This window comes from Theobroma cacao, chromosome 1, assembly GCF_053813885.1.
Source record: "Theobroma cacao isolate CCN51 chromosome 1, ASM5381388v1, whole genome shotgun sequence".
In the NCBI taxonomy this organism is placed as follows: Eukaryota; Viridiplantae; Streptophyta; class Magnoliopsida; order Malvales; family Malvaceae; genus Theobroma; species Theobroma cacao.
In genome coordinates, this window is record NC_142639.1 from 30436825 (window position 1) to 30461279 (window position 24455).

The following is a 24455-nucleotide window of genomic DNA, read 5'->3' on the forward strand; positions in this document are numbered from 1 at the left end:
AGTTTAGGCGCCAAAACGGCACGTCAGAGGGAGGGTGCAGTATGAAATAATTTTTAATAAAAATATAAAAATTAAGTAATACAAAATAAATAAAGTTTTATTTGTTGTATCAACAAATAATGTATGATGAATTTTATAGTAAGACTAATCTTATTGTAAGGTCAATTAATATAATTTAAAAAAATAATAAAAATTTGTTTAACAGGTAAATAAAAAAAGTAACTTATAAATTTATCTATTTTATATTAATAATATACGTAATTTTTAAATTTATTTATTTATTTTAAATATTATTTAATTTTTATTTTTATTTTATTTTTTACTTTAAAATATAAGAATATTATTATTTTTAACTAATTTAATTTGATTAAAATTATTATTATTATTTGTTACGTTCAATTTCTCACGTTTACGTCAATACTTTAATAATATTTATTCAAATTTTATAATTTTTTACGTTAATTCTTATAGGTTTATATCAAAGTTTTTGAATTACTAAATTTCACTATAATTATTTTTACCCTTACTATTATTCTTTTTAAAATTAAAATTTGTAAACTGTTAAATACTTTATACTCGAAAAAATAAATTTAAACGTTTAATTTTTAAAAAAATTATATTTATTTAACATAGTTGATTTGTTATATTAAATCTCATATGTTTAAGTCAATATTTTAACAATACTTGTTTTACTTTTATAATTTTTACATTAATCCTTACTATTTAACATCAAAACTTTTCAAATATTAATTTTCATTATAATTATTTTTATCTTTATTATTATTATTATTCATTTATTAATTAAAATTTGTAAATTGTTAAATACTTTAAACTCAAGAATATAAATTTAAATATTTAATTTTATAAAAAATCATGTTTATTTAAGATAATTAACTTGTTACGTTAAATCTCACAAGTTTACGTCAATATTTTAACAATGCTTGTTCTATATTTATAATTTTTTTACTTTAATTCTTACTAATTTACGTTTAGGTTTTTTAATTGGTATTGTTCACTGTAATTATTTTATCCTTATTATTATTTATCTATAAATTAAAACTTGTAAACCTTTAAATACTTTAAACTCGAGAATATAAATTTAAATTTTTAATTTTTAAAAAAATTTATGTTTATTTTAAATAATAAGATCATGCACCAACCAATGAGCTAAATGCTCGAGAACTATTTTTATCTTTACTATTAGTCTTTTATAAATTAAAAATTGTAAACTGTTAAATACATTGGCGGATAGAGTTGAAGCAAAATTGAAATGATGGAAGTCCAAATTATTATCTAAAGGTGGTAGGGTCATTGTGTTAAAATTAATGATTAATAGCCTACTGATTTTCTTTATGTCTCTCTTTAAAATGCCATGTGAGATTAAAAGAAGAGTTGGAGAGGTTCAACGCAAGTTCTTGTGGGAGGATGTCAATCATAACAGGGGGATCCATTTTATTAGATAGGAGAATGTTTGTCGATATAAGGAGGATAGGGGATTGGGGTTGGTTGATCTAGAGCTCAGCAATAAAAGCCTACTTACTGAATGGTTGTGGAAATAAGGAATCGAAAAAGATAACTGGTGGAGAAGAATAGTGGCAAAGAAGAATAACTACAATCCATGTACCCTGTTACCTAAAGTTGTTATTATTCGTAATTGTTCTAAATTATAAAAAAAAATATCATATCCCCTCTTATGCCTACTAATAAAATCGTCTTACAACTAACCTAAGTGTGTATGATAGGAGATGATTCATCAATTTTATTCTAGCATGACATGTGGATGGAGGATACGGTGTTAAACACAAGTTTTCCAAGACTGTGTGCTTTGGCTATAAATAAAAGAGGCAGGTTATGTGAGTATGGTCATTGGACAGAGAGCGGGTGGCAATGGAGAATAAAGCTTAGAAGGCAATTGTTTAGATGGGAATTGGAACAGTGACCTAGATTATGGAATCACTTAAAGGGAGTATTCCTTAAGGGATGGCTTCAAAGATGAGCTTATTTGGGAGGTTACTCCAAATAGAAGGTATTCCTCTAAGTTGGTTTGTTGTTTAGCTTAAAATTTCGAATCATCTATGTTTTGGAGAAAGATTGGGCTTGGATATGCACCGTATAGAGTAGAGGTGTTCGTAGAGGATTGCGATAAAATTTGAACTTGTTAAAAGGCAGTTAATAAGAGAGTATCAAGCTTTATGTGTAATCTACAATAAAAGTCTTGAGACCATTAATTACTCACTTTTTTCATGCGAAAAGGTTTGGAAACTTTGGGGAATGTGGTTTTCTAAGCGGAAGATTAATTGGGTCACTTCAGTTAACCCAAGAAAGTTCTTCCTTGTCTGGAGATCAAATTGTGTGTCTACAAAAAGATGAAAAATATGGATGATGGCCTTTTTATGCTTTTATATGGTCAATGTGGTTGTTCCACATATAATGGGAGGAATTGGGATACGAGGCAGTGTTATGATTTAGTTAAAATGCTTACAGCGGTTGATGCAAGTCTTAATGGCCTGACATAGTGGATTTAGTTGAGGATATTTTTAGGAATTCGAATACTACCTTAATTATTACCACCTATACGGCAGAGAAACCGACTATATAATGGGAGGCTCCAAAATTTGGTTGGATAAAGTTCAATATGGATGGGACTTCAGCTAGAAACCTGCTTTGGTGGGATTGCTCGTGATTATTTGGGCAAAGTAAGAATAAAATTTTCTAGATCCGTGGATGTTTGGGATGCAAATCAAGCTAACATAATGGCAATCAGGGAGGATTTTTATCTATTAAATAAACATCTGAGGAAGGATAATATGTAATATTGGATAGAATTAAACTTTCAAATTCAGTGTTATGGTGTAACAATATCTCTAAGGCTCCTTGGAGGTTTATAGGGTAAGATCCAAAAAGTCCCTCAAGACACTTTAAAAGGACATTTTGGTCCTTTTTGTTTCAAAATGATGTTTTTGGTCCTTTAACTATTAACACCCGTTAAAAAAAATTATAACCAATACTATATACATATTTTGGGACACAAATACTTTTTTTAAAAACAAATTGCTTGTGTTTCCTTTCAAAATTTAATAAAATTTATTTTGATATTAATAAAATTCAAGATTTGATAAAAAAAAAAGAAAAACAACTTAAAACTTCATATAATTCTATAATGAGATTTGTGAATGCAATAATTTGTCTCATTTTGATATTTAATAAAATTTAATATATGATAGAAAATAAATAAATTTAAAATCTTTTATATGTAATAACTAAGTCAAAATCTTTTTATGTCACCTTAAACCCTCGTTTCAAAGAACAAATTTTGGGTAAAATTATTTCAATAAAATTAGTAATTACAAGTAAAAAATTAATTTCTTGACTTGACACCATCAAATTTGAAATTTTAATCATTGAACAAAAGATTTACTTTTTAATATATTCTTTTCAATAAAATTTTTTTAAATTGTTGAAAAAATAAAAAGTTTGATGACAATATACTTTACCTCAAGAAAGAAGTTTATGGTTTTAAGGCAAATATGGCTTCAACTTTTCAAGCCTTCAAATAAAAATATTTTAGGTTTTTTTTTTCTAATTAAGGTTTTTAATGGATCGATGAATAGTTTTTTCATTAAAAAATATATTTAAATTAAAAAAATAATATAATGGATATTTATGTTTTAAAACATTTATGTAATATTAGGTCTAATTTTTTTAACTATTGATTAACAGTGTTAACCGTCAAAGGACCAAAAACATCATTTTGAAATAAGAGGAATCAAAGCATCCTTTTGAAGTACTTTGATGGAGCCTTTTGGATTTTACCCGAGCTTTCTTAGTTTTATTTTACTTTATGTTATCTTGTATTCCATAAAGGTCCATAGTTATTTCAATTATAGCAAAATGCAATAAAAATTATGTTTTTTTTAAAAAAAGTTTAAATTCAAGAATATAAATTTAATATTTAATTTTCCATAATATTATTTTAACCTTCATAATTGACTTATTACGTTAAATCTCACACGTTTACGTTAATATTTTAATAATGTTTGTTTCACTTTTCTAATTTTTTAGTTAATTCTTATTATTTTGCATTAAAGTTTTTCAACTATTAATATTCACCATAATTATTTTTATCTTTACTATTATTCCATTACATCAAGGTTTTTAAATGTCTAATTTTCTTAAATTTATTATTTCGTTATAAATTAAAATTTGTAAACCGTTACATACTTTAAACTCAATAATATAATTTTAAATGCAAGGATAAAAATAATTATATTGAAAATTAGCAATTGAAAAATCTTAACTTAAAACACTAAGAATTAACATAAAAAATTATAAATGTGGAACAAATATTGTCAAAATATTAACATAAATATGTGAAATTTAACATAACATGTCAATTATGTCAAATAAATATAATTTTTTGAAAAATTGAACATTTAAATTTATATTCTCGAGTTTAGAGTATTTAACGGTTTACAAATTTTTATTTATAAAGGAATAATAATAAAGATAAAAATAATTATAATGAAAATCAATAGTTGAAAAACCTTGATATAAACCTATAAAAATTAATGTAAAAAATTATAAAAGTGCAACAAACATTGTCAAAATGTTGACGTAAATGGGTGAAATTTAACCTAACAAGTCAATTATGTCAAATTAAAATAATTTTTGAAAAATTAAACATTTAAATTTATATTCTTGAGTTTAAAGTATTTAACGGTTAAAAATTTTAATCTATAAATGAATAACAATAAGTATAAAAATAATTATAGTGAAAAATAGCAATTGAAAAACCTTGACATAAATTTGTAAAAATTAACGTAAAAATTATAAAAATGGAACAAACATTGTCAAATATTGATATAAACGTGTGAGATTTAATGTAACAAGTTCATTATATCAAATAAACATATTTTTTAAAATAAATTAAACATTTAAATTTAAATTCTTGAGTTTAAAGTATTTAACAATTTACAAATTTTAATTAATAAATGAATAATAATAATGATAAAAATAATTATAGTAAAAATTAATATTTGAAAAACATTGACTAAAGTAGTACTGATCAACGTAACAAATTATAAAAATAGAATAAGCATTATCAAAATATTAACGTAAATGTGTGAGATTTAATGTAACAAGTCAATTATATCAAATAAATATAATTTTTTGAAAAATAAACATTTAAATTTCTATTCTTGAGTTTAAAGTATTTAAGGGTTTATAAATTTTAATTTATAAATGAATACTAGTAAGGATAAAAAAATTATAGTGAAAAATAGCAATTGAAAAATCTTGACGTAAATTTGTAAGAATTAATGTAAAATTTTATCAAAGTAAAACAAGCATTGTAAAAATATTTATGTAAATATATGAGATTTAACGTAACAAGTCAATTATGTCAAATAAACATACTTTTTTGAAAAATTAAATATTTAAATTTATATTCTCGAGTTTAAAGTATTTAATGATTTACAAATTTTAATTTATAAATAAATAATAGTAACGATACAAATAATTATAGCAAAAATTAGTTGTTAAAAAACCTTGACATAAAACAGTAAGAATTAACGTTAAAAATTATAAAAATGGAATAGGCATTGTTAAAATATTAATGTAAATGTATGAGATTTAATGTAACAAGTCAATTATGTCAAATAAATATAATTTTTTGAAAAATTAAATATTTAAATTTATATTATCAAGTTTAAAGTATTTAACGGTTTATAAATTTTAATTTATAAATGAACAATTAGTTAGGATAAAAATAAGTATAGTGAAAATTAGTAGTTAAAAAACCTTGATGTAAACTTGTAAGAATTAACATAAAAAATTATAGAGGTGGAACAAGCATTATCAAAAGATTGATATAAATATGTGAGGTTTAACGTAATAAGTCAATTATGTTAAATAAATATAATTTTTTTAAAAATTAAATATTTAAATTTCTATTCTCGAGTTTATAGTATTGGAGTGTTTATAAATTTTAATCTATGAATGAATAATAGTAAGGATAAAAATAATTATAGTGAAAATAGCAATTAAAAAACCTTGACGTAAACCTACAAGAATTAACATAAAAAATTATAAAGGTGGAACAAACATTGTCAAAATATTGACGTAAACGTATGAAATTTTAAGTAACAAGTCAATTATGTCAAATAAACATATTTTAAAAAAAAATTAAATATTTAAATTTATATTCTCGAGTTTAAATTATTTAACAATTTATAAATTTTAATTTATAAAAGAATATTAGTAAGGATAAAAATAATTATAGTGAAAATTAACTGTCACGACCCGGAACTCCCCATCGGGCCCGTAACAACCGTCGCGAGACCTCGACAGATATTTTTCACCCCGAATGCCGATCGAAACCCCACAAGGATTAGCATCAACTTTCGCATCTCCCCGGTGAGCAACAGTTATTAAATCTTGCATTTCAAAAAAAACATAAGTCATTTTCAAATGAAAACAAAAAATATTATTTTTTTGGCTCACAGGGGTATTTTCGTAATTTTTCGTCAAAAATCTCAAAACTTGCAAAAAAATGTATTAGGTAAGCAAAAAAATATATATTTAATGATTTAAAAACAAATTAAGGATCTAAAATGTTCATTTGAAAGCAAATTGTTGACAACTAGTACTATTCAAAAATAATAAATAAAATATTTTATTTTCTCATAAAATAAATTTTTATAAAAATATTCGTAAATAATTTTTCGTACATGAAAGTAAAGTAAAAATTGTATGAATAGAAATACAGATAACCAAAATATAAGTTTTGATCTGCAATGACACGTGAGCCCCAATTGACCAAGAGGATGTAAGATTGTGAACTCTTACTTTCTATAATGTAGTTTCGAGCTTAGTTCTCGTCCTACTCGACCATATACAAACTGTCTTGAGCCTGAAAAATGTATAAGAAGAAGGGGTGAGATTTTATAATCCCAGTGAGTAAACAGATACCATCTAAAGTATCTAAAGCCGAGTAAATGGAGACAATTAAAATAAGTCATCATACTGTAACTTCATTACCTTTCAGTTCATTTCAACCAAATAAAATCAATCCATATAAATCGAGTAATCAACTTGGCTTATGAATTTCTTAAAACTTTGGCTCGTGCCAAAACTCATACTCGGTGATACCTTGCGCAGGGCATCCAACCGAGTCTGCCAAGGCTGTTAAAATTTCGTATACACTTAAAATATATTTTTAGTTTGAGAAAAATACAGTCGTTCCTTGGCGTTGGCTGAGTTCCCCTTCACGTGGTGGTTTGGCGTGAAGTGAACCCTAAGCTTTACCCCAGGAGATACCCTACGCGCCTCTCCGTTCGAGGTAATAATATAATGGAGTTTACCATGCCCCTCTAATAAGTTGGTCCACGGAACCCCCTTTGCAGTAAATAATTAATATATACTCCACCAATTTAATAAAATTCATTCTAGCATGACATGACAATTTATCGCAATCTAGCATCTCAAGGCTGAATACACAATACAAATAATTCTGACACCAAAATCAATTTAGCCATTCATGCTCATATATTGTCATAAGCCATTCAATTTAAAACCATAAATTTGCAACACAAGCAGGCAGTCTCCAATTACTCTATTTTCAAAACCAGTATTCGATTTTTCAGAAAATTTATAAAATCATTTTATAAAATCACAATTTCTCTTAAAACATAGCAATTTACCATTTAAACCCATTTTTCGTAAAATCACACAGTTGTATAAAACTACTCTAGATAATTAAGACGATAATAAGTTTACTCACAGTATTAGGAGTAGAAATACTCCTATCTTCCGCCTTCGGGTGCAGTCTCTTACCCGAAACAATTGACTCACCACCTATCCATAATCCATGACACAAAATTCAATAAATTGTGTCAATTTATCATAAATTATTTCAGGCTCTTATCCATGCGTATGTACTAGATAGGATTTGAAATGTCTAGACAATCGCTTAATTACGGTGTCCTACCTAACTCACCTATACACGATGTAAATTCCTAAAATCTCCAATTCGACTCCAATTCCATCCATTTCAATTTCAATTATCCAATTATATCCACAATACCTCAATGACTGTGAATTTGGTCCAATTTATCAGTCTGGACTATAAATTACGCTTTTACCCCTAGTGGGTAAAAATTTCAATTTATTGCACCGAAAATTCCCATTTAATTTCCAACCTCATAATTCATCATTTTTTTTCACCCAATTCTCTTAAAATAAAGTCAACCTCATCCTCACATACCATTGGCTAGATTCGGCCTAGAGAAATTCATGGAGAAGATAAATATTTTTCTTGTTGTTTTGCTCATAAACATGCTAAACTAACACTAAACACTAACATAGCTCAAAATCAAATTAATCTAACAATTTTCTCTCTCCTAACTCATTTTTCAGAATTGAATTCATCCTCAAATCACATGATTCATGGAAAGTGATGGGAAATGCATGGGAAAGGTAAAGCACAAGACAAATTTAAGAAATGTTACCTTTTTTTCACTTGATTTTTGAATTTCCACCTATTTTCCCTTTAAATTTCTTGGCTAGGGTTTTATTTTCTCCTTTCTCTCTCTTGTTTCTTGCTTGGCCGAATGTTGAAGAAGAAGAATGGGTTATGGGCTGATTTTTTTATGCCTTTTTTATTAGTTTAATGAAATAATATTATTTTATTCATATTTTGAATATTTTATTAATTCATTTTTTTTTCTAGCCATCCACTTGTCCTACTTTTTCCACCATGCATTCCCTTTGACTTATCCAAGTCTTAAGTGAAATTTTCAGATTTTTCCAAAGTTTTGGTGGAGCAAATTTTTTCAAAATTACCCTTTTACCTCCGAACTTTTCAAAAATTACATTTTTGCCCCAAAAATTGAAAATTTGCCATAATGCATAATTTTCACTCCTCATACTCATTTCACACTCCAAATAATTAAATTTGATCAAAATCCTTTCAAAAATTAAATTTTCGATTCCGGATGGCAAAATTATCATTTTACCCTTTTACTCCAAATTATACCGAAATTAAAAATTTTCACTTCTAAACTTCAAATCTTACTCCAATAAGTCAAATGGGGCCAACAATCTTTTCTAAAAATTCTCATTTTGTCTCCAGGTGGCAAATGACCATTTTGCCCATAGATAGCGAAAATTCCAGTTTGACTCCAAATTGATCCTCGAACTTCGAATTACCATATTAAACCATTCTGGGACATTAAAATTCTTAATTTCATCGTAAATTCTCTATTTGATCTAGTTCGAGGTTTAACTCAACTTTGTTGTACCTCTAGGTACAATACCGTCTTTTGTAAATTTTTTTCGGGACTCTCTTAGCATACAAACATGCTATCCATCACATGTATGTCATGAAAAATATTTTTATAGAGTCGAGCTTGTCATCTTCTCCCCCACTTGGATCAACCATATGATCCTTCTTCTTGACTGATTTCGACATCCGGCTAAATATTAATATTTTAAAAATTTTATCTTGTCTCATTGGTACTTGAAATACCTTATTATGCCTCACTTGACTTCTGAATTGCCTTTTATCTCACAAATTCTCCTCTGATAAAATTATTATTATTTTCTCACTTGCGAAATATTTTATCCTAAACTACTCCTTTCGTCTTTTATCACTTTTAAACATTTTAATTGACCTCAATTTGCATTCGATCAACTTTATTTATCACCATATCAAAGTATGGGGTATTTCATTAACAGTTGAAAAACCTTGACGTAAAACTCCAATAGCCTCGACCTTGATGTGGAATACGTGTTGTGTTAACTAAATTATTTGATGAGTTAATTTAAAATGTTTGGTGTATATGCTTGAAGGAACTAAGAGAATATCTACGTGCATAAAGAAAGACTTTGAAATTTTTGGCGTACTTGAGGACTTTTGATGATATGTTGTATAAGCTAAGTATATTAAAGTATAAGCTATCACACTTAGGCAAATTATTAGAGAAATGATTGATGAACAGTATAATTTAGAGTTTGATTGAGGATTTGGGCTATGTATATTGAATATATGCAGTAAAATTGAGGTGATTATTGAAATGGAAGTGAGATGGGGACTTAGAGAAATGAATTTAGAGGCTTGGAGTTGTAAAAAATTTGAAATTTGGATATGATCTATCAATAGATGTTCTAAGCTTATCTATAGACGAAAGTTAGGAAGCGTTTTGCAACAAATTGAAGAACATCTATCGATAGATTCATGCAACTATCGATAAATGTACATATGTGAATGAAAGGGGAAGCAAATTGAACAACATCTATCGATAGATTCATGCAACTATCTATAGATGTCCACCCATGAATAATTCTAAGCATTTGGAACGCAATCTATTGATAGATTCACGGAATCTATCGATAGATAGCAACATGAGAATGATGAGAAGGTGTGTAGTGCACCATCTATCAATAGATGGAGGGCAAATGTTGACAATCATGTGAGATCTATTGATAGATTCATTCCATTTATCAATAGATGCATGGGAAATTGTAAAAATAAAAAAATCTTTAGGTATTCACTTATTTGAGAAACAAAACAAAATACTCTAATGCTTTGCCCCCTTTAAAAGTCCAAGTTTCCCACTGAATTCTTGAGTTAGTTTCAAGTAGATTGGAGCTTGGAAAACCATTATGGAGGTAAGAGTAAGTCATTTTACTGATTGATTTACGATTTAAACGGTTTATAATCTTCAAATTTATTTGCTCCAGTTTTAGTTACTATCTTCCCCTAGTGATTACTGGGATTTGAAGTTTAGGTGGGTTAAATCTAGCACTAAAGGTAAGAATTTAAGCATGTTGAACCTAGACCTTGAAACTAGGATGATTATGTGATGTAATTAGAAGTTTGGCTGATGTGAAGTGTTGGAAATTATTTGAAATACTAAGTATGAAATTTTTATGTGCTATATAAAGGGGAAATGAAGCTATTAGAGCATCATTGAGTTGAGAATCATTGTTGAGTCATTTGAACTTATTGGTAACAAGGAAAGTTTAGGTTTAGCAATGGAGGAGCCTTCGCTTGTCACTGTGAGTGGGGTTTATTGTTTGAATATTAGTGCATGTAATGCATAATGTATTGTTAATGAGCTGCCATGATACTTGATTAGTGGATTTATACCTAGATAGTTATGCCTAAGCTAGTGAATCATTGAGTTATGTTTGATATGTATGTGTCATATTGTGAGCAATATGGTGGCATAAATGTTCTATTCATTCTTTGTACCCCTAGTCAAGGGGTTTGGTTCCTATGATTACGTGACCAATAAAATAACCGTTGCATATCATTAATGTTATTGAACTTGCTATGTATATGTGAAATTATGTGATATTATGGGAGGAGCTTACTATGATGAATAGTTGATTTGAGAAGCATTGTGCTAATGTGTTTGATGAGCAGAATTATATTAAATTTGATATTGAATTAGTAAAACATGTAAGGCTCAACTAGATGATGATCCTTTTGATGTGAATTGTGATATATAAGGTGATGAAGGCATGATGGCTTGAAAATTGATTATGTGTTCCTTTCAATTGAAAATTTCGAATGTTGATTTGATTGAGGTTGAGTAGTGTCCTACCCCTGTGACGGTGATTTGATTCTCCATCAATTGCTGCAATGTTGAGCGTGGTTTGTGTCACGACCCAAATTCCGAGCCATGACCGACGCATGGCCCCAATAGACGTAGTCCACTAAGCCCAAGCAAGCCTATTAATCTGATGTGTTCATCATTCCATCATAAACTGTTAAGTCACATTTCATAACTTAGGGTCAAAATAATATTAAACATTTGCCAACTCATACTGGCATACCAAACAAGTGTATATACATTGTTTATAACGTATCTTAATAATTTACATTAGGTTTGTCTATACACAACAAAAGAATACTCGACTTCTAGCGGAGGGACTTAAACGAATGTACAGCTACTGAATGCCGAGACACCTACCAAAAGATGGATACAAGTCTACGAGGACGCCTCGTCCTAGTTACCGGCTGCCTCGTGATCTGAAAATATGAAGTTGAAAATGGTGAGTATAAACCCAGTGAGTGAACAAGAAAGGGAACAAGCATACCATAAGGAATGTTTAACGAAATCATGATGCATTCTTTTTCAAAACAATGCAATTTGTTTTTGTTCTTATTAAAACCCCTTATGTAAACCCCACATGAGCAAATCACTTTATGAAAGGGTTTATATTCAACAAAGGATTTGGAGAGTGAAAACTTTAATAGCATTCATGCGAATCAGGTCAAATAAACGACAGGTCCTCGCTGTAGCGACACTTGACTTTAATTATCATCTAGCTGAGGGTTTCTCACCAAACCTCCTCATATTAAACTTAATTCATTTATTCCTTAATGTTGGAAGTCCATGCTCAACTATGGTACCAAAGAGATGGAAAATAAGGTAGCAACCGAGCCAAATGAGGAGGAAAACAGAAAGTTTTTCGCTGCAGTAAGATTGAATCTCGCCGCAGTGAAATTCTGGGTATCAAAATAGAAAGTTTCTCACTACAGCGAGAAGCTATAGTAACATTCTCGCCACAACGATTCCCGGCCAACACCACCCTTTCAAACCCGAGAGTTTCTTCCTGCAGCGAGAATTAGAACATCAAGAAAAAAAGTTTCATTTTCTCCTTAAATCAAAGCCATCCTGCTAAAATAACAAAAGCAACATGTAATACATACAAACTCCCAAATTTTAACAATTCAAATGCTCACATTTTTGCATTACAACCATATACCATATATATATATATATATATATCAATCATCATGTACACCCTCCCATCATCATCATCTCATATGCAACGACTTATGCACACTCCCACTAGCACATAGCCAGGTCAGCAACGGCTTATGTGCACTCCCACTCGCACATAGCCGGGTCAGTAATGACTTATGTGCACTCCTACTCGCACATAGCCAGGTCCACATCAACATACAAAGAAGCACCCAATGCATATCATGCATACTATCATATTTTGATAACACATAGCCCATTGTATAGCACATTTTCACAATATAAAATCACTTCACCAAAGGCTTGTTCCCAAGGTACATTTTCAAAGACAAGTTGGATAAAATCATTCACATTCTCCAAAACAAGTTTGAAATGCAAGTCCACTCACCGGTATATTGTTGAGCCTTTCGCTGACTCTAATTCCCCTAATTGTCCAAATGGGATGATGGGGCTTCCTTGAAACCTACCATCACATTAACATCACCATTATATTAATTCACATACTATAAACCCTAAAAGTTATCTCTTAACTAGCTTTCAATTACCATTTTAAATGGCTATCTATGTTCACTACCTAATCACATTAGAGTCAATACACAATCTCAACAATAAACTCACAAATCAATCACTAAACATTATCAACTCTTAAAACTCAATTCTAATTACTACTCACCTTGATAGCTTTGTAACTTTAAAATTCTTTCCAACAATTCCCAAGCTTATATAGGGCTTTCTTTCTCTTTCTCTCTCTAAACACTTAGCTAATGAGAGAAAGTATGGAAGTAGGATTTTTTCAAGAGTTTTAAAGTGAGAGAGTGAAAGAATACAAGGGTTCTAGTCAAAAGGGCTCAAAGGTATGAAAACTAGAGCTAGAGAGAGAAAATTATGCAAGCTCCATATCAAGCTTCCATGGAGGTTAGAAGTAACGTGAATTGAGAGGAGAAGAAGAAAAAGAAGCTGCTGGAATTTCAAGAAGCTGTTGGAAGGAGAAGATATTTATAGCCCAAGCTTATCCACTCTAATTAAATTACCAAAATGCCCCTCCACAAACTAGATTATTCTCCTCCAATCTTTTATGCAATCTTTTTACTCTTTTGACACTAGGACAAGGTCCATAATGGTCTAGAAATGCTCGGGTTCATGAAAACTTAAAAATTCTATCTCGAGGTGAAAAATGACCATTTTACCCCTGTTGTGAAAATCATCAAAATTTTTGTTTCCTTGTCATTTTACCCATATTTTCATCATTCATTTATGCCTTAGGCCTACTTAGGCCATAATATTGTTTAAAATCTTACTTTTTATTGGTTTGGTAAGGAAATGATAAAATTACCCCTAATCAGGGATATCGTGTATACTTCCCTTTATGAGTCTATAAAGGTCAAGGTCTCACAGTTTGAACCTCCGCCGACTACTTCAATGTCGTGCGTGATTAGAACCTTTGTCAGTTGTTTAGGCACCGTGCGTGATTTGAACCTCTATCGATTGTTTTGGCATTATGCGTGATTTAACTCTCCGTCAACTACTTTAGTGTCGAGTGTGATTTGACTCTCCGCTAGCTACTTCAGTGCTGAGTGTGATTTGACTTTCCATCGACTGGCTACTGTACATTGATTTGACTATGTCCACGAGGGAACACTCATTGATTATATGTGATTATGATCAACTGATTTGTGAATAGCATGTTAGATAATTGGATATACAATCATTGATATGTTTACAGGATATGAAAATTCTAAATCTTCGAAAGCTTTGAGGTAAGCAATTAAGTTTGTTTTTGATATTGTTCTCGGCAAACAACGGGATGCCTATAGAACTTAGCTTTGGTAATGGCTTTAGAGGTAAGCCTTAATTTGATATCTATCATTTATGGAGACGTAAATTAGGCTGGTTATGATAATGGGTACACCGTTCAAAAGGTAATCATGATAAAACTTAGTTTAATGAGATGTGTGTATGGATATTAGAGTGATTCATGCACACTTTATATTGGAAATGTTTGATTAATGGTTACGTTTACTTAATGAATCAGCTCTATTATTTATCTCTATACAAGTACTATGCTATCGTTTAGCTTCCTACTCACTGAGTATTAAATGACTTACCCCGATTATTCATACCATGTCCAAATAAGTAAGCCATGGGATTCGCGTGGGTAGTGTCGTCTCTAGATAGACAATTTTGGTATCCGATAAGCATCTTTCATTTGACATGTCCACTCCGCTAAGTCTGAACTTATGTTATCCTCTTGCTTCCGGTTTTAGTTTCCAAATTATATATAATTCGCATAATGAAGGCACTGTGTTGCTGTTATTGTGATAAGGGTTGTATGGTATCAACCCGCTTTAATGACTAACATATGGCTTGTAAATATTATGTTTAAGTGTTTTGTTTGAACGAAGTGCTAAGGCGCAATGATTATGAATTCTGAAGTTACGTGTTAAATGAACATGTGATGTTTATATAAACCTTCAGAATTGTGTTTTGTGAAATGATTTGTTAATAATTATGAGGCTTGCTTGAGCCTCACTGGTTTTGCCTATCAGATTCGTGCATTAATCATGATCCTCGGGTTTGAGTCGTAACAAAAGCAGTAAGAATTAATGTAAAAAATTATACATGTGGAACAAGTATTGCCAAAATATTGATGTAAATATGTGAGATTTAACGTAATAAGTCAATTATGTTAAATAAATATATTTTTTAAAAAATTAAACATTTAAATTTATAGTCTCGAGTTTAAAGTATTTAACAGTTTATAAATTTTAATTTATAAATGAATAATAGTAAGGATAACAATACTTATAGTGAAAATTAATAGTTGAAAAATCTTAACATAAATCTGTAAGAATTAATGTAAAAAATTAGAAAGGTGAAATAAGTATTATCAAAATATTGACGTAAATGTGTGAAATTTAATATAATAAGTCAAATAAGTCAAAATAAATATAATCTTTGTAAAAATTAAACATTTAAATTTTTATTATTGAGCTAAAAGTATTTAACGGTTTATAAATTTTAATTTATAAAAGAATAATAATAAAGATAAAAATAATAAAGATAAAAATAATTATAGTTAAAAATAATTATTTATCAGACTAACTTTTTATTATTGTATTTATTTAAAATTTTCTGGTTAATATTTTTTACTTGAGAATATAAATGTAAATGATTAATTTTCAAAAAAATTATAATATTCTCCTTTTCAGTTCTTTCCCTTTAATTATTATTATTTTTTGTTTATAAAGGTTATTTAAGTTTTTTTTCTTAACTTGTTTGATAAGTAAATAGGTTGTAATTTTTTTATTGATAAATGGCTAAAGTAAAAGCCTCTAAATCTAATGGTTCTTATTCATAGCCTTACAATAAAGTTAACTCTACTGTAGAATTTGCTAATTAAGTATACTTATTTAAAGAGAAAAGAATCATATATAAATATATATTTTTTTTCTGCTTTGAGTGAAGAGAGAATGTAATATCTCGTTTATGTACATCAACATGATGCGAGCATTACATTTTATAAATAATTGGTTATGTTCAAAATTATATATTCTACCAAATTTTTTTATATTTAGATCTCACTTGACCAAAATTGAATTGATCAAAAAATTTAAAACTTAAATTCGAAAAAAAAATGATTTTTTTTGTTATAAAAAATAATTAAAATAAATATAAAAATAAATTAAAAAAATTTAAATTAGTTTAAAAAATTTAAATAAATTTTTATATTTTTATTACGTTCAATCAAGTCATTTTATTTTTATTTTAAATTAAGTAAGTTTTTATAATTAATGATTGACTATTAATCAAAATACTATTTATTATTTTATATCACGTGGTATTGATATAACATGCTGACATGTCATAATAGTTAGTGAGGTGGTATGTTTTTGTGTCATGATCATAAGGCATTTTCACCCTCCACATCAACACTATGTAGGCATAAAAATGATAAGTGACGTTTTGATTAATGATCAATTAGTTAACTGTTAATCATAAGAATTTATTTAATTTAAAACAAAAATATAGACACATGATTGAATGTAATAAAAGAATAAAAACTTATTTAATTTTTTAAAATACATTAATTATTTTTAAAAATATTATATCAAAAATTTTAATTATACATATAAATTCATAAAAAATATAAAAAAAAATTCTATTTATTTCATTATCTCCTTACATGTGTCTCACATAATAATTAGCCATCTATTGAGGGAAGTTCACCGTTATATAGAATTTATATATTCTTGAATTTCACTAACGAAAGTTATCCGAAACTAGGTGAGAAACATGCGATTTAACTTCTTTCAATGTTCAATAATTTTGATGAGGAAAAGAATTCAAGTAATTGGGTAGCCTACAAAGAAAAAGACTAGAGAGATTTCATATTTCATATATTATATATATATATACATATTGTTTTGTTTTGTTTGTTGGGGTTTATTTTTCTTCCAAACAAAAGAGGGAAAAAAAAAAAAAAAAAGAAAGCGAGAGGATGAGCTGTAATCTTATTATCCAAACAAATGTGATATGGTGCATAGGTGGCAGCTCCCTAGTGGAGGAAACGATTGACTGTACTTTCTGAAGATCAGATAATTCTGCGAGAAAAAAACCATAGAAAATCCAATTCATTGGAGGCCTCTCAAATTTTCTTCCTTCTTTTCCATCACCTACTCTGCCACACTTCCACCTTGCATCTTTTTGCGGAGAAAGAAAGAGAGAGAGAGCGAGAAATATGGCTAGCTGCAGCATGGCGTCAGCTGCTTCAGGGTTCTTGCTGACACCCAATGTGACAGGGAATGCAAGCTCAGCTTCTAAGACCAGCATGGCGTTTTTCCCTTCAAAGAACAGCAACAACAACAGTAACAGTTCAAGGCTTGTTGTGAGGGCAGCTGAAGAGGCTGCAGCACCAGCTCCAGCTACCACCACTGCACCACCAGAAGCCCCCAAGCCTAAGCCAGCGCCAATTGGACCAAAAAGAGGCACCAAGGTCAGCAACGTACCGCCATAGAATTATCTTTTGTCAGTAATCATAACCATTTCATCTGACTTTTCTGTTAGATGGAGAAAACTTGCACTAAGATCACATGTGAAAGATGTTATACACACACACACACACACACACACATACAGAAATGATTAGAAAATTAGGAATTCATAGTCTTGATTGTAAAGGATCGTAAGCAACCATGTTAAGCTTGATCGTAAAAGAGGGAAACTGCTTGTTGTCGAGTGTTTTTTTTTTGGCTAAGCAATGAAAGGAGCCTTAGAAGTGTACTGGAACTTTTATGTTTGGACTAACTTTAATTTGGCTTTCACCTAATAGGTCAAGATTCTCAGAAGGGAGTCCTACTGGTACAACAGCTATGGATCAGTTGTTACAGTTGACCAGGTTCGTCACTCTCTCTCTCCCTCTCCCTCTAGACTTAGCCATGTGTGCATGTCTCCATCTTTTGAAGAAACGATCTAATTAATTTTGGCTCACTTTGATTTCTGCAGGACCCCAAGACTCGCTACCCAGTTGTGGTTCGATTCAACAAAGTGAATTACGCCAATGTATCTACCAACAACTACGCATTGGATGAGATTGAAGAAGTTAAATGAGTCAATTGTAGCACTTGTAATTTTGGTTTTCCTATTGTCTTTCCATCTCTAGCTTAAGCTTGCTTGTGCCAAAACCACGTGTATCATATTTATCATATTCTCTCTCTCTGTGATTATCTTCCGTCTTCTTTTCTCACCTAGCTATAACAATGGACATCTGGAACATGTTGGTTAACTGTCACATCCTCTGAGGGAATTCCATGCCCCAGAATACACTCACTATGCAATGGTTATAAATGCTACTTGAGGATCAGAAGCCAGCGCAATTAGAGCTAGTTTAGCATTACCATTTGCAGAAGTGGGATCGGCTTGCAATTCTAGTCGTGCTCGATCGGTTAATTTTTGATCAGAAAACTTACATAAAAAGCCTAGACCAGTGTGTTTGCTTCGCAAAGAAAATAGCACAAATGCAACTATATATATGCAACAATAGACCTCAATAGTAATGCAAACGCAATTCAATAGATGCATGTTAGTGTGCACGCTTACTTGCATGTGATGCTCCATAGGATTTCTAAAGTTATTCCTTCACTCTGATTCCCATACCCAATAGTGTATATCAATCCTTTGATGCTCAACCATGTTTCATTTCTTGTTCCAGCCAAGGTTATATGTAGGGATACATCGAATATGTAACTGGAGCACCTGTCAACCTCATACATAATCTTAAGATCTAGCTGAGCCCTCGCCCACCAAATTGCATAACTGTTTTTCAAGATTGATAGACAAAAAACCTTCTATTTTCATGTATGAATGAAATTATCTTTGTTCAAATAGAGAAACAATCCTGGCATAACACGATGTTACCACAGCCACTTAGCAATCCACAGAGATGTGTTATAATTCAGTTCTTCCAGGTTTCTCGTTATGATATCGTACAAACCCTGAAAATGTGATTACTTAATAGTGGTATCATAGATAAAAGGATTAAACAAAACAGCATTGTCAGATACATGATATTGCTTTGGCATAGAAACTGAAAAAGTCTTATATCTAACTATCATACAACAGGAGGGGCAGAACCTTGCAAGATCTCCAGGTAAATAACTAGAGAGAAGGAAAATGAATCTGCTAGCATAATGGTGGAGCTAAAATTGTTAATCAAACTGATGTTGGTTGACAGCTTGTGTTTAGCTTAGATTGCAAGCAGTCCTACATTCCAAAGACTACAGTTACTACATGAACAAGAACATAAGTCCATAAGAACTCACATAAGTTTTCTTGATTCTCTTACAAAGACCGTGTTGAGGAATACTTTTGAGCATGTAATACATAACAAAATTTGATTTTCACCTTGAAGAAAATCATTTTTCTTAAAATTCTTTTCTCATATCTGTGATCATAGAAAAATATATAAGATTAGAAAGCTTCTCATTAGCTTCATATTGCATTCTCACATAACAATGAAAATTCCACAATCAAATATATAAATCTTTCCTGTTTCGTACTGTTCAGTATAGTTTTTAGGAGAAAAAAAAACCATTCCTGGCAGAAGACCAGTGTCATTACAACTAAACTTTTTTTTTTTTTTTTCTGAAAGGCTAAACGTATCCTACATTATTCATTTTTTTCAAAAAGAAAACTTCACAATATCCTTTTTTTTTTATATCCCTTTATCTTTGTTTCATCATCTCACATTTTTCAAACCAAAACTTTGTTTCTCAGAAAGAAACTACGCTGAAATACTGTTAACAGCTGGTTATATGTCCCATTGTGATACAAATACTAGCTAAGTAATTAATATAAAACACCAAAAAGGAAGAAGGGGTAAGAAATAGAAACAACAACTATATATGTTAATTAAAGAATAAAGTAATATAGTTGATCGCAACTGTCATTGTAAACAAAGTAATTTGAACTTAAAATGAGAAAACCTATAAACTTTAAACATATAGAAGGTAAACCAACCTTCATTCAAAGAACTCTTCCATCCATTCCATCAAGAAGACCAGACCATAGTCCCTTTACAGGTGGCAACTGAGCGACAAAAGCATTCCAAGGAGGATAACCAACGCCACTTCCACGCACACGACCATCCAAGCGCAGGGATAAATAACTACATAATGAACACACATAAGTAAATTTCACAAACACAAGGATTTCTCTTGAACCAATGAGCCAAATGCTAGGGTGCTTTTCTTGAGTAAATAGTTGCTTATGTTGAAGATTGTCTAGAGATGTGTGTCTAATAATTCTTAGATGCTGTTAAAAATAAGGTCTGAATGAAAATGATTCCATGTGCAAGGTCTACAGAGGCATATGTCTATTTGCATTCTAGAATCTTTGAATGAGAACAAGATGGTAATTAGTAAGATGAAAGAACTCTTACACAGGAGATTCAGGGGATACACCAGCCAATTTCTTTTGTTCATCCAACCACCTGTATTTAAAGTTTGAACAAATAGATATGAGAGAGAGAAAGAGAAAGAGAGGGAGAGAGAGAAGGAGAGAGATATCATTTCTTTGCTCTGAACATAATCTTACTCGGACCACTCAGAAACATAAACAGGGGTCAACTGCCAAAGCCTCTTTCTTTTCGTGGTTATCTCTTTCATGTCTTCACTGTCATCAAAGTCAAGACTAAGTGAATTCCCATCTGTAGCAAAAGGAATCACCAGCACTCCTCTTTGCAGAAGGCCCTCAGTGAATGGCTCACTAGATTTAAAAGACTCTAAGATGAATGATGCAGGGCCGGCACATATTACAAGACGAGCAATTCCTCTCAAACTGCTGACAGAAATGATCTTATTTTGATCCACTCGAAGCTTAAGATTTGAAAGGCTTTCTTCTCTTGAGAGTCTGGCTATTTGTGCGTTCTTAGCAGTGTTCTCCCTGAAATACAGAAATGCAAAGATAGATACTGCAGCAACGTCTATGCCAAGACTTGTTAAAAGGTCAGGGACTTCAGACGATCTTGCAGGATTAGTTAGGGCAGCAATTAACTGTGTAAAGGCTATTAATCCTCCCAAGGCACCACTTGCGATGAACGCAAGGTAAAAGAACATCCGAACAGACCGAAAGGGAGAGAGAACTTCACTCCTTATCTTGGCTGCAGAACTGAGAACAAATAAAATTATGAACAAGCCTAACTTGTAAAACAGAACCGGATAGTCAGAAGCATTGAATGAGAGGAAATTAAGTCAAGAGGAAATTAAGTCAGAAAAGCAATTGAAAAAGCATCGTGTTGTTTGACGTCTTTATGTACTAAGATTATAAAGGCACTTTCTCGAAGTGAAGAAAGGGAAATATGTCACAAACATACTTTTTTTTTTTGGTGCTGAGGAGCATATTGACTTACCATTTGAAGACTGAGACATGAGGTTAATAACCGAAGAGAAGACAGGTTGCCTGCCACATATGTGAAGGATTAACCAAAACAACATCATTTTTCTTTTTCTTTTCTTTTTTTTTTTGGTTCAGGCTCTTTTCTTTGATTTCCTTTCATGTTTTTTGTAGTTTGTTGCAGTCTGTAATGGTTTGTTTCTTTCCAATACGTAGGAACTTGCACATACAGATACTCTTCAGATGCCAATGACAATTAGTAGTCAAATTGAATCATTTTCATAACAAAACCTTTTTTCTTAAATGAAGATGCAGCATCCAATGATGAAAAATAATACTACCATCGTTAAGGCAGGCATCTAAATCCATTGGACTGACCAACTCATTTTTTGTAGAAACGTGTAAAACCAAGCTATCATCAGACATCAATTCAAAAAAGCTATAATCAACTACACCCTAAAGATCCTCAGCACTCCCTCGTTCCTATCCTTTTTCTTAGTTCTTCCTTCCTTTTCCCTCCTATTTACGGTGACTACCTTAAGAACCACAAATTCTTAGCTCCAATTAAGTATAAAAGTGTGCATCAATGACAATACACCGCCGCCTAACAATGATGACAAAGTAATATTAGGAACCAGTGTCTTCAGTGCATTGCAATGATCAAATCTAAATGTTCCTCAACGGGTTTTGAAAAAACGCCCCAAAACTCATAAATATGAGCACAATATCAGGAGTAAGAAATTAATATAACAATTGATGAGAGAGAACAGTACCTAATTTCCGAGGAGGAAGAGGGCTTATTAGCAGCAGAACAAACGACGGAAGAAGAGACCGATGATGGCTTTGCATGAAATTTTAAATCGATAGAAGAGAGAGCATTCTTTCTATAAATGGGATTTTCGAAGCCAAATCTGGAACTGCTGTACTTTTGCTTAAGGTTTGAGGGTCCAAGAATGTAACAAAATTGTGCCATGGAAGCCATGGCAACACAGCTACTGGAACTTGTTATTTGGTTCGTTACTTGGTTTGTTACAGTTAGCATTGGCGCTTCCTGGAGAAATGTGATCACGAAATTGCCACGCTTGCCATTTGTGAGTTGCCCATTGAGTCTTTTTACTCTTTCTGGGCTAGTTTCTAGAACCCCCACCTAAGACACTTGGCCCCTTCATTTCGACCCGGACCAAAACCAGCCTGGGCCATTTTACAAAACCAACGCAACGATGTCTCACACCTTTCGGCTCTAGCCCATCTTCTTGGATCAATTCATCCATCTGTATTGATGCCACTTGATTCTGATACCAAACTCAGTAATTGCCAGGATTCCAACCCGTTCTTGCAAGGAAACCTCCACCCACGTTGCAGCAGATAAAGGAGAAGTCGTGCTTAAAGCTTTCATAACTGGTTGGCTCATAAGATAAGAAAAGTTCCCTTTCAATTCATAAGGGAAAATTGAAAGGGAAATTTGAAAGGGGAAACAGGAAACTATAAACCAAAATGATGATAACATAGGGAAATATCATGGAAACATGCATCTTGCCAGTTGGCAAAGAGGCGGAGAATATCACGCAGCCAAGAAAAGTCTGGTCAACTAAAAATATAGGAAAATTCCATGCTAGAACTTGGACCGCGATGGAGAAAGTCTATAAATAGGTGAACTTGACATGTCATGGGCAGCAACAAAAAATTCAACTGAAAATGGAAGAAGTGAAGGTTCTAGGGTCGTGGCCTAGTCCATATGGTTACAGGGTTCAATGGGCTCTGGAACTCAAGGGTGTCGAGTATGAATACATAGACGAAGATTTATTTAACAAAAGTGATATGCTCTTGAAGTATAATCCAGTTCATAAAAAGATCCCAGTTCTTGTTCATAACGGGAAACCAATTGCAGAATCCGCTGTCATTCTTGAGTACATTGAGGAGACATGGCCTCACAAAGCCTTTGCTTCCAAAGGATCCTTATGAAAGGGCCATGGCACGGTTCTGGATCAACTTTGTGGACGATAAGGATAAGGTGAATTTCTATTTCAAAGCTTTAATTATATTGATTAGGTTGACTAGCTAGGTAGCATCCATCCATCTTTGTATTGGTTTTATAGAGCTTGATTTAACGGAACAAAAGTGTGCAGCCTGGCCAAGAAAGTTAGACTGAGCTCAAGCTCATTCTTTCCTTCAACAAATCAATAAGGTAATGTGTATGAATTCAATGCGCAGGCTGCTCCATTCGTGTCATTCTTCATTACCGCTGGAGAGGAGCACAAGAAGGCAGCCAAGGAAGCAAAGGAGTTGCTAAAGATGTTAGAAGAACAAGCTCTTGGGGAGAAGAAATATTTCGGTGGTGAGGAAATTGGAATTGTGGACTTGGCCATGGGGTGGATGGCTGCCTCTTTTGGAGTCATTGAAGAAATAGTTGATGCAAAGATACTAGATGCTGAGAGCTTCCCTCGCTTACATGCTTGGATTCACAATTTCAGGGCACATCCTGTGATAAAAAACAACCTTCCTGATCATGATCGGTTGTTCGTCTCTTACTCCAAGAAAAGAGAGATGTTTCTTGCGTCCACCACAACATGAAGACTAGCTTTCATTTCCTTTATATGTATGCTTGCTTAATTCCTAGCTAGTACTGGACTAATATTTGTGAGGCAAATAACCACTACTATTTCCTCTCTATATTTTGCTTGCTCAAGCTATGATTGAAGTCCAGGTTTTATTTGTTTTTCTTTTTTTCTTCGCTTGAGAAATTGATTTAGGTAATTTTGGTTGTCGATATGTGACTAAGTCAAGCCTTGG

General features: G+C 31.3%; 2 protein-coding genes and 1 pseudogene across 8 annotated transcripts; 2 read left to right on the forward strand and 1 right to left on the reverse strand.

The window, feature by feature from the left end:
* Nucleotides 1–17426: 17426 nt before the first annotated feature.
* LOC18613010 (LOW PSII ACCUMULATION-like protein) lies at nucleotides 17427–22758 on the reverse strand. Of its 6 annotated transcripts, XR_016025397.1 has the most exons (6): nucleotides 22439–22758; nucleotides 20868–21440; nucleotides 20713–20763; nucleotides 20292–20439; nucleotides 18873–19267; nucleotides 17427–17833 (listed from the first exon to the last, which is right to left on the reverse strand). XR_016025397.1 is itself a non-coding variant. In XM_018119403.2 (5 exons), the coding sequence occupies exons 1-4, from the start codon at nucleotides 22645–22647 to the stop codon at nucleotides 20298–20300; spliced, it is 975 nt and encodes a 324-aa protein (XP_017974892.1). In that variant the 5' UTR covers nucleotides 22648–22679; the 3' UTR covers nucleotides 17427–17833; nucleotides 20292–20297. The 6 variants fall into 6 exon arrangements, 5 of the variants coding, with proteins under 5 accessions (XP_017974892.1, XP_007050080.2, XP_088660928.1 ...); XM_018119403.2 differs by lacking the exon at nucleotides 18873–19267 and having other exon boundaries at nucleotides 22439–22679; XM_007050018.3 differs by lacking the exons at nucleotides 17427–17833; nucleotides 18873–19267 and adding an exon at nucleotides 19280–19535 and having other exon boundaries at nucleotides 22439–22679.
* Nucleotides 17515–18499, forward strand: PSAE-2 (photosystem I subunit E-2). The gene is made up of 3 exons (XM_007050015.3): nucleotides 17515–17769; nucleotides 18106–18171; nucleotides 18279–18499. The coding sequence occupies exons 1-3, from the start codon at nucleotides 17515–17517 to the stop codon at nucleotides 18381–18383; spliced, it is 426 nt and encodes a 141-aa protein (XP_007050077.1). The 3' UTR covers nucleotides 18384–18499.
* Nucleotides 22759–23164: 406 nt separating the features above from the next.
* Nucleotides 23165–24335, forward strand: LOC18613011 (glutathione transferase GST 23-like; annotated as a pseudogene). Its single transcript, XR_016025398.1, has 2 exons — nucleotides 23165–23676; nucleotides 23877–24335. The product of XR_016025398.1 is annotated as a glutathione transferase GST 23-like (transcript).
* The last annotated feature ends 120 nt before the right edge of the window (nucleotides 24336–24455 follow it).

Excerpts from the sequence above, each read along its gene's own strand:
- PSAE-2 (XM_007050015.3), top strand. The coding sequence starts at position 17,515 with ATGGCTAGCTGCAGCATGGCGTCAGCTGCTTCAGGGTTCTTGCTGACA. Across the intron at positions 17,770-18,105 it reads GACCAAAAAGAGGCACCAAG|GTCAAGATTCTCAGAAGGGA; the intron begins GTCAGCAACGTA and ends TTCACCTAATAG. Across the intron at positions 18,172-18,278 it reads CAGTTGTTACAGTTGACCAG|GACCCCAAGACTCGCTACCC; the intron begins GTTCGTCACTCT and ends TGATTTCTGCAG.
- LOC18613010 (XM_018119403.2), bottom strand. The coding sequence starts at position 22,647 with ATGGCTTCCATGGCACAATTTTGTTACATTCTTGGACCCTCAAACCTT. Across the intron at positions 20,764-20,867 it reads TATGTTTCTGAGTGGTCCGA|GTGGTTGGATGAACAAAAGA; the intron begins GTAAGATTATGT and ends CTTTAAATACAG. Across the intron at positions 20,440-20,712 it reads GTATCCCCTGAATCTCCTGT|TTATTTATCCCTGCGCTTGG; the intron begins GTAAGAGTTCTT and ends TTCATTATGTAG.